The 9,741-nt window shown below is 36.5% G+C and overlaps 1 protein-coding gene and 4 non-coding genes across 6 annotated transcripts; 4 read left to right on the top strand and 1 right to left on the bottom strand.

Annotated features, from left to right (window-relative positions):
- Nucleotides 1–8,656, bottom strand: LOC107851134 (2-hydroxy-6-oxononadienedioate/2-hydroxy-6-oxononatrienedioate hydrolase). 2 transcript variants are annotated; one of them, XM_047400664.1, is made up of 6 exons: nt 8,060–8,656; nt 7,330–7,672; nt 1,120–1,212; nt 977–1,044; nt 686–889; nt 1–613 (listed from the first exon to the last, which is right to left on the bottom strand). In XM_047400664.1, the coding sequence occupies exons 1-5, from the start codon at nt 8,338–8,340 to the stop codon at nt 727–729; spliced, it is 948 nt and encodes a 315-aa protein (XP_047256620.1). In that variant the 5' UTR covers nt 8,341–8,656; the 3' UTR covers nt 1–613; nt 686–726. The 2 variants fall into 2 exon arrangements, with proteins under 2 accessions (XP_047256620.1, XP_016551546.1); XM_016696060.2 differs by having other exon boundaries at nt 1–889.
- On the top strand, nt 1,892–1,985 carry TRNAY-GUA. The gene is made up of 2 exons: nt 1,892–1,928; nt 1,950–1,985. It is a non-coding gene; the product is annotated as a tRNA-Tyr (tRNA).
- Nucleotides 2,890–2,983, top strand: TRNAY-GUA. The gene is made up of 2 exons: nt 2,890–2,926; nt 2,948–2,983. It is a non-coding gene; the product is annotated as a tRNA-Tyr (tRNA).
- Nucleotides 3,838–3,931, top strand: TRNAY-GUA. Its single transcript has 2 exons — nt 3,838–3,874; nt 3,896–3,931. It is a non-coding gene; the product is annotated as a tRNA-Tyr (tRNA).
- TRNAY-GUA lies at nt 5,048–5,141 on the top strand. The gene is made up of 2 exons: nt 5,048–5,084; nt 5,106–5,141. It is a non-coding gene; the product is annotated as a tRNA-Tyr (tRNA).
- Nucleotides 8,657–9,741: the final 1,085 nt, after the last annotated feature.

The raw sequence follows: 9,741 nt of genomic DNA, 5'->3' as shown, positions 1-9,741 counted from the left end.
TGGTGAAAGTGAAACACCCATAAATTGTTTGATTATAATTGTCTTTTGTATCACTTTCAACTTTTCCATAATGGCTTCACCAATGGTAGATATCTCACTCAACAAAAATAAACTAAGTAGGTCTAGAATGAAATAAGTAAATACTCTAGAATCATTTTTTTCTGGTAATTTGCCTCAATCTCTTGGCTATATAACTTCATTGCATCATTTCTCACTTGATTCTTGCAACCTCTCAGGGCCTATTCTTGAATCTCTTTCGAATTTCACCCACATAGAGTATTCCTTCATTAAAGGTAACTCCCTGAACGGAACAATACCATCCTGGATATTCGCCCTCCCATCACTAAGTTATCTAGACCGAGTTTTAACCAATTGCAGAGTCCTCTACTTAGTATACCTAGTTCTTATTCGTCAATGAAGTAGTATGATATAAAAGATCAAGTTGCGTTAGGTTCATAAGGTTTAGAATTGACTCGATAAGAGGACCTTGCAACTTAATATTTTGAGCGTAAATAACTTAGTGATGGTAGGAAGAATATCCAGGATCGTATTGTTCAGTTCAGGGAAGTACCTTCAAAGAACAAATACTCTGTGCAGGTGTTCATGAATAGGCCTGAGGAGATTGCCAGAATCAATTGACAAATAATGCAACGAAGATATTAGCCAAGAGATTCAGCCAAATTACCCGAAAAAATTCCTCCAGAGTACTGTCGATCTTCACTTGTCTTAGTCTAGCTTGTCGGTATTGCCATTACTGTTTTCCTTGGTATGAGGGTGAGAATCAAGAAGGAACGACTTCAAGTGTTTGTAAAGCTCCTTCGGTTTCTCCATGTTAATCGCATGTCCTGCACCCTTTATTATTACTAGCTGTGCGTTCTCGCCTAAATGCCTGCACCATCAAAGCAAGTTCAGACAAAACGCTAAACTAGTCGTTTAGTTCTTGATTCTTGAGCTAATCTAGTTTTGCAAGATTGACCTTTTTAATCTGTGACCCAACTCCAGTGGGAATATCTGATCATATTCTCCCCATATTATCAACGTGGGCTGCATAAACGAGGTGGACATCAATAACAATCGATAATTTTAAGTGACAGATATGAGACCATAGTTTATACGAACCTGAGTAATCTTAGGAAGATCAGCGAACTTTCTGTTGTTGTGTAATGCTTCGATCAACTCCTTTCTTTCTTGATGATTAACTGTGCACATAACCTGCAACAACAAGAAAGAAAAAAATTGAAATACCAACTTCAGGTTAAACAAATGTGACATGTAGTCGAACTTCTCTTACTAATGAGAAGCCAAACGTAAACAAGAGCTGGATGGAAGTCTACTTGACGCGTATTCTAAATCGTACATCTTTGTCTAGATTCTATGAAAATTCTGCTGGCCGAAAGCCTTTAACCGATGCTTTTCATGCACAAAGGCCAGCAGCAACCACTTAAGTAGACTAGATGAGGACGTGCATGCTATAGTAATTGTATTTCTAGTCTACTGTAAAATAACAGTTCATAGTCCATGTCTAAATTATCATCGACAAGACGACCTGTTTCTATTTTCTCACCATTAAGATCCATGTTCATAGGAGTCAAGGCTACAAACAACAACATACCCGGTGTAATCCCACACATGGGGGTAGGGTAGAGCGTACATAGACCTTACCCCTGTCTTTGGAGATAGAGAGGTTGTTTCCGATAAACCCTCGGCTCAAGTAAAAAGCAGATTGACAAGGAAATAACGAATGTGAAGGGATGACAGCAAAATACTAGGAGCCAAAACTAAAGTCCTTAAAAAGGTGATTGCATAACATCATTTAGCAGTAGTTTTGAGTTGAAACCCATTCTTGGAACGAAACAAGATAGACCACAGCAATTGAAAGAACCAACTGAAACCGACCTTAGCTCAGTTGCTAGAGCGGAGGACTGTAGCTGGGGGTAAACCTATCAGATATCCTTAGGTCGCTGGTTCGAATCCGGCAGGTCGGATTGATTCTTTTACCATCTTTCTTTTCTCTATATAATTATTTTAATCTGGAGAAGAGGGACATACAATATAATATACTCCTACTCTGACAACTGGTACATGAAAAGAGTTTACCACCATTTTCTTTAGTTATATCAACTTATAAAAAAATAGTCTTGTGTCAGTAGTGTGAGATTCCCTGCAATTTCCAATTTCTTAATCCAGGCAGAGGCTTAAACTTTCATTAAGAAACACAGACACACAACAACTAGTTTTAAGACTATATACTAAATATGATACTTAAGAAAGAGAAACGGGAGACCGGGGGTGGAGGGGAAGGAAAGAGTTTATATAGAAAAACAGATAGCGATAACTTTATACAGATACTTAGGTGTGAAAATGCAGAAAGAATGCTGCCTAGAGAACAAGTAGTGGTGCAATGGAATAAACACGAGAGCAAATAACATGAAGGACGCAGCATAGATCATGATAATGTGGGCTTCTACGAAGCAGAACTAGTAGAAGAAACAATCTACGCTTAAGTCCAAAAGGTAGATAAGTCACCAAACATCTCATAAACAATGAAACTGTAGATGGAAGACGAAATTAATCCTTGGAAGTCACTAAGTAAGATAACATGACAATGGTATCAAGATTACAAGGTACAGGCAAGATCAAGATCAAGCAACAAACAGCCATTTTCAAGGCATTAACATGACCTCCAAAACAAAAAGTTCTAAAAAAAACGTTCACGCTCATGCGGCATTAAGCATGAGCTCCCCAACTTTAAGGTCATTGTGCAACTCCATACAACTGGTGAACAAAATTCATCTGTACCTTTTGAGTGGAAATTCATTCTTGGAACACAACAAGATAGACAATGTATAATGCTTTCAAAACCATAGCATTGGAAAGAATCACCAGCAACCGACCTTAGCTCAGTTGGTAGAGCGGAGGACTGTAGTGTGGTGTAGACCTTTCAGATATCCTTAGGTCGCTGGTTCGAATCCGGCAGGTCGGATTGATTCTTTTGCCATGTTCTTTTTCCTTACAAAAATAACTTTTTTTAATCTGGAAAAGAGGGTTTTGCCATATAATATAGTCCTACTCTGACAAGAGTACATGAGCAGTATTTATTTATCATTTCTACAGCAATAGCTACCTATAAAATTTTATTGTTGTGTCAGTAGTGTGAGATTCCCTGCAATCTCCAATTCTATAATCCAGACATAAAACAAGCTCTCAACTCTCACAAATGTCATGAAATGCCAATCATTTGTCAAATTTCAAGAATATATACGATATATAACTTCTGATAAAGAAGGGGGAACCAGGGTGGTGGAGGGGAAAGAAAACAGACAACAACTTGAAAACAATACTATGCATGAAAATGAAGAAGGAATACCTAGAGATAAAATGGTGGTGCAAAAGGAACAACACGAGAACGTAAGAAGGATGAAATGCACATAGTTCATGGTAATTTGCGCTTCTTTAGAGCAGAACTGGTGGAAGAAAAGTGTAAATTTCAGGCCAAAAGGTATAGAAGTAACCAACAACAACATACCCAGTTTATTCACACAATTGGGGGTCTTAGAAGGTAAGTGTACGCAGACCTTACCCCTACCTTATGGAGGTAGAGAAGTTGTTTCCAAAAGACTCTAGGAATCAATCATCTTATAAATAATTTTCGAAGTTTCTTCCTCAACTGCATATATCTGAACTTGTAGATGGAAAACAAAATTCATCCTCCGCACTCACTAACATCACCTTACAACGTTTTCAAGACTCCACGAAGTGAGGAACTCATTCTTGGAACACAGCAAGATAGGCATTTTATGTCTGCAAAACTACAACATTTGGAAGAATCAACAGCAACCGACCTTAGCTCAGTTGGTAGAGCGGAGGACTGTAGTTGGGTGTAAACCTTTCAGATATCCTTAGGTCGCTGGTTTGAACCCGGCAGGTCGGATTGATTCTTTTTTCATCTTCATTTCATGGTTATTTTAACCTAGAGAATTGGAGTTTTGCATATAATATACTCCCACTCTGACAATTAAGTGCGTGGAAAGTATTTACTACCATTATCATAGGCAATAGCAACTTATAAAAATATATTCTTCTCAGTAATGTGAGATTCCATGCAGTTTCAAATTTTTAAGCCAGGCAGGGGCTTGAAATTCCAGAGAGAAACATAGACCCACAACAATTGGTTTCTCTACACCAATGTAAGAAAAAAAACAAGCATCTAACCATCATAAATGTCTTGAGATACCAATCGTTTCAAAGTTCAAGAGTATATACTACATATGATATTTGAGAAAGAGAAACGGAGCACGAGGACAGTGGAGGGGAAAGAAAGAGTTAGACAAACAGACAGCAAGAACTGTAAACTAATACTTAGGCGTGAAAATACGGAGAGAATGCCAACTTGTTAAGAAAGTGCAGAACGGAATGCAACAACAACAAGAATAGTACCCAGTATGGTCCCACAAGTGAGGTCTTGGGAGTGTAGGATGTACGCAAACCATACCCCTACCTTTGTGAGGTAGAGAGGTTGTTTCCAGTAGACCCTCGGTTTAGAAGAAACTGAAGGAGTGCCTAGAGAACAACCATTGCTGCAAAAGGAACAACATGAGGGAAATAACTAGAAGGATGCAATGCACGTAGATCATGCCGATATGGGCTTATTTGGAGCAGAACTGGTAGAAGAAATAATGAACACCAGGCCAAAAGGTAGATAAGGATTTGTAGGTGAAAGACGAAATTCATTCTTGGAAGTCACAAAGTAAGATCACCTTACAATGTTATCAAGACTCCATGATCAAGCAATAACCAAACTATTTTCAAGGCACTAGCATGAGCTCCCCAACCTTTTTTCTTTCTTTGACAGAGGAAAAAAAAACGACCACGCTCATGCAATAGGCATTAGCATGAGCCCCCAACTTTAAAAGGTCATTGCTTAACTCTATTACACTGGTGGAGAATTTTCACCAGTAGCTTTGAGAGGAAATTCATTCTTGAAACAAGGCAAGAGATACATTTGTAATGTTTTAAAAACAACAATATTGGAAAGAATCAATAGCAGCCGACCTTAGCTCAGTTGGTAGAGCGGAGGACTGTAGTGGGTGTAAAACCTACCAGATATCCTTAGGTCGCTGGTTCGAATCCGGCAGGTCGGAGTTTTATTTTGTTTTGCTATCTTCTTTCTCCACTTTTTTTTGGGAATATCAGCTTATAAAAATATACTCTTGTGTCAGCAGTGTGAGATTCCCAGAAAGAGGCTTAAAATTTCGGTAAAAAAACAAGACTCACAATAACTCGCTTCTCTATGCCAATATAAGAAAACACGCACTCAACTCTAACAAGTGTATTGAAATACCAACCGTTTATCAAATTTCGACAGTATATGCTACATGGTAGTTTTGGGAAAGAGAAAGCGCGCACATGTAGTGGTGCAAAAAGAACAACATGAGAGCAAATAACGAGAAGGATGCAATTCACATAGAAGCAGGAATTGGTCGAAGAAATCATATACACTTCAGGCAAAAAAGGTAGATAAGTCAACAAACATCTTAGAAACGATTTTAGGAAGTTTCTTCCTCAACTTGATATATTTGAAAGTTTTAGATGGAAGACGAAATTCATTCTTGGAACTCACTAAGTGAGGCCACCTTACAGTGTCATCGAGATTCCAATTTACAGGCAAGAGAAAACAGAAAATATACTATTTTCAAGGCAAGAATGGGCCGACTAATAATTCCCCATTTTCTTTCGGGCATCTTAAACCAACAATTCCTGATTTTCTTAGATCAAATATTTTCATATAGCAATATAAGGAAGACAACCATGATCCAACAGGGAAGAAAAGACTTTGTAGCAAACAGATAGATACATAGCAAATCTTGAACTGCAAACCTTAGGTGAACAAAATGCAGAATGTATATAGAAAGTAATGGAGCAAAAGAACATCACGAGGCCAACAAGTATGATTACCAGAACCAGTTGAAATAAATAATAACATTCTTCGGGCTATGTGACCAGGAGGTCATGGGTTCAAGCCTTGGAAACAGCCCCTTGCACAAATGTAAGGTGTGACTGTATACAATAGATCCTTGTGGTCGGGCCCTTCCCCGGACCCTGTGCATGGTGGGAGCTTAGTGCACCGGGCTGCACTTTTTTTTTCTTAATTCTTCAGGCCAATTTCCAGAAAATCGCTACATAAATTATCCAAAAGCCTGTACCCCTTAACTTCGTATTTTTGAAATGGTGGATGGACAATAGACATTCTTAGAATTTAATAAGATAGACCACCTCATAATATTATCAACTACGCAAGGTTTATAAACCCGACCTTAGCTCAGTTGGTGGACCGGAGGACTGTAGTAGGGTGTAAACTGTTCAGATATCCTTAGGTCGCTGGTTCGAATCTGGCAGGTGGGATAAAATTTGTTTTTCCAATAATATTCTTTTGGAAACTTTCTGGAGGAAGAGTGTCATAAATCACACCATCAATGTGGCTGGACAACAGACCTAGTTTAATTCCACAAGTGGAGTCTAAGAGGGGTAGAGTGTACGTAAACCTTTCCCCTACCTTTGAGCAGGTAGAGAGGCTACTTCCGAAAAACTCTAGGCTGAACAAACAGCTTACAAGAGGCAATAGCAACAAACAGAAACAACAGCAAGGTAATCAAATATCAAGGCGAAACAAGAAGTAGTAAGAGAAATCTAAAAATAAGGAACAAAACGAATAATACTGAACTCTCGGAAAAAGGTTGACTACTAGCTAACCTTCTAAGTTCTACCCCAATCCTCGACCTTCACAGGAGTTACACAAAAGTTTTTTTTTTTTTTTTAACAGTAGGCACGAGACTGATTTATAGTCCTCATTTCTTCTATCGTGGGCGGTACTCTTAAAATTTCAATGAAAACCTCTAAACTCTCAAGAATCCTACTTTCCCCACCAAGCAGCCAAACAATCACCAATAAAGTCTAGGTAGAAAAGATAAATTTTCTTTTGTTTAAACAATCAAGATTCAATCTTTATACCTAATACTTAACCTACACAAACACTGATTATATATTCATGTAAATGGAAACAGATTCTAACTTTACCCTCAATAAAACAACAACATACCCAGGGTAATCCCACAAAGTGGAGTGAAGAAGGTAGAGTGTAGGCAAACCATACCCCTACCTCAGAGGTAGAGGTTGTTTCCTATAGACCCTCAGCTCAAGAAAATACAACAGATAGTAACAAAAACAACGAATAGTAAAAGAACAAGAAACATGAGATAATAACATAAATCGAATTACCTTCACTAAAATCAATGACAAAGAGTATATAGAATAGGGAAATCCAAGACTTACATCAATAAAATCATTGAGGAAGCAAGAAGGAACATTCTTGGCAGGCTTGTAAAAAGACAATCTCAACAATTGCCTCAATTTCTCAGGAGTTTGTGGCAACAAAATTGAAACAGCCTCTTCGACACTCTTCACTTGAAACATCCCATTCTCCATATCTTTTTCCTCAAGACAAACACCAGAACACCCAAGAACCAGTTTCTCCACTGCCTCAGGATACTGAGCAGCCATACTATACCCCACAAAACCACCATAACTCAACCCCACAACAATCATTTTCTTAACCCCATAAGCCTCCATAGTCCTCATAATACACTGAGCCTGAAAAGATTCAGTTCTTTCACACCTACAAGTATAAGATTCATCAAAAAACAACAACTCAGTAACATAAAGATACAGTTCTTTCACACCTAGAAGTATAACAACAACAACGACAACACCGTACCCAGTGAAATCCCTCATGTGATGCCTAGGGAGGTAGAGTGTACACAGATCTTACCACTACCTCATTGAGGTAGAGAGGCTGTTTCCAAAAGACCCTCAACTCAAGTGCAGGAAATCCAGGTACAGAGAAGAAAACAGCGAAGAAAATATAATTACAACTAGCAAGGAAACAGTGCAAAGTCTACAAGAGGGACACAAAAACAACAACAAAATAGTGCAAGAATCAAAACACAATAAATAACATACTATGATAGAAAAATAGGAACATAAAAAGTCAGTTCTTTCACACCTTGAAGTATAAGATTCACCAAAAAACAACAAGTCAGGTACATAAAGATTGAATCCTGATGATAAGGCTGTGATGAATTCATTCCATTGCCACATTGCATTTGCTCCAATTCCATGAATAAGTAGCAAAGTTGGATTCTTTTCTTTGTGAGTTTTTGGTATCCAACAATGCATAATAGTACCATCACCTAAATCTTTGGTGGAAGATTTTAAGCCTGAATTTGCAAAAGAGTATTTGAACAACCAGTTTCTTGATGCAGTGAAACTACAACACTTGGCCATGTGAAAGGTTTGGTTCGTTTGGAAATTTGGAGATTTCTAAGTTAAAGAGTTCGATCAAGAATATATTAAGATCACCTCGATTCGATGTTTTGATGGTTCCATTAAGTCCAGAATATCGTCTAACGTATAGTTCTAATGGAAAATCCAATAACAATCTTTGATATGAAAAAACTATGAACACTAGAATTATATAAAGAAAATAAGAATCATGATAAAACAAGAATTGAATGGAAAAAAAGTGTTGTCTAGGGGAATTTGGGAATGTAGTATTTTCATTTTTGTTCCTGTCAGACTCAACTTATTGATTCTTTTTAGAGTATTTTATTTATTTAATATTTCCTCTACCCATTGTTCATGTCATACTATATGATTCAATGATTGATGTTTTCGAGGGTCCCAGTAGGTTAAAAATAGACATAGTTTAATTAGACTTCTTTGTTATTCCTTCCTCACAAATTTATCTGTCCTCATTCCTAATCATAAAATTAATTTTTTAAAATTTTATTCTTAGTGATAATTATTTTTAAAGATCATAAATAATTATATAGAGTAAACATTTAATGAAATAATATTGTATTTGAAGGCATAAATAACAGTATTTTGTAAATAAAAATCTTTTTAATTGATGTCTTTTTAAGAAGAGAAATGACATGTTTTCCTTGAACTTGTCCGCTAAACTCACTTTAACACTTAAACTTAATTTTCGTTTATTTACCCCCATTAACATCTTTAAAGTGTATTAATTTCACCCCTTAAGCTGACGTAGAATTTAAAAAAAAAAATATTTTTTTTTTTATTAAAAAACTGATATGATCCCACTTTTTTTAATTATATATATATATATATATATATATATATATATATATATAAAAGAGAAATTCACCCCTTACCTATCACCCCGCCCAATCTTCATCTTCTTCATAACCCCACCCTTCACCCCACCCCTTTTTCTTGTATTTCTTCTTACACCCCAGCCCAATTCCTTTTCTCCTTCTTCTAATTCTCAATCTCCACTTCTATTATCTTCATTAATTTCTTCAAGAAAGAAAAAAATATGTGTGAAAAGTTATGAATTTTAATGGGTTAGAAAATAATTTTGGAAAAGAAAGTCTTTCAATACATGATTGTTGAACTAAATTACTTATGTGAATTTTCAAAAAATTCGTTGTTGGATTTATGAGATTGCCTTTTGTATCCACCATTATTGAATCTTGAAAAAGCTTGAAGACAAAAAAAAAATGAGTTTCGAATTCATGGTTAATGTTCAAATTGATTATTGGGGTTTTCTGATGATGATGTAAAATTGTACTTGAATTTTGAGTTTGATTGGTATGAATTTTGTTGGTTTAATTTTGTATTTGCCATTGTTGAAGCTTGAAGACAAAAAAAAAAAAAAAATGA

Source organism: Capsicum annuum, chromosome 12, assembly GCF_002878395.1.
Source record: "Capsicum annuum cultivar UCD-10X-F1 chromosome 12, UCD10Xv1.1, whole genome shotgun sequence".
Taxonomy (NCBI): Eukaryota; Viridiplantae; Streptophyta; class Magnoliopsida; order Solanales; family Solanaceae; genus Capsicum; species Capsicum annuum.
The sequence above is the reverse complement of the archived record's forward strand: the minus strand, read 5'-3'. Positions and strand labels throughout refer to the sequence as shown.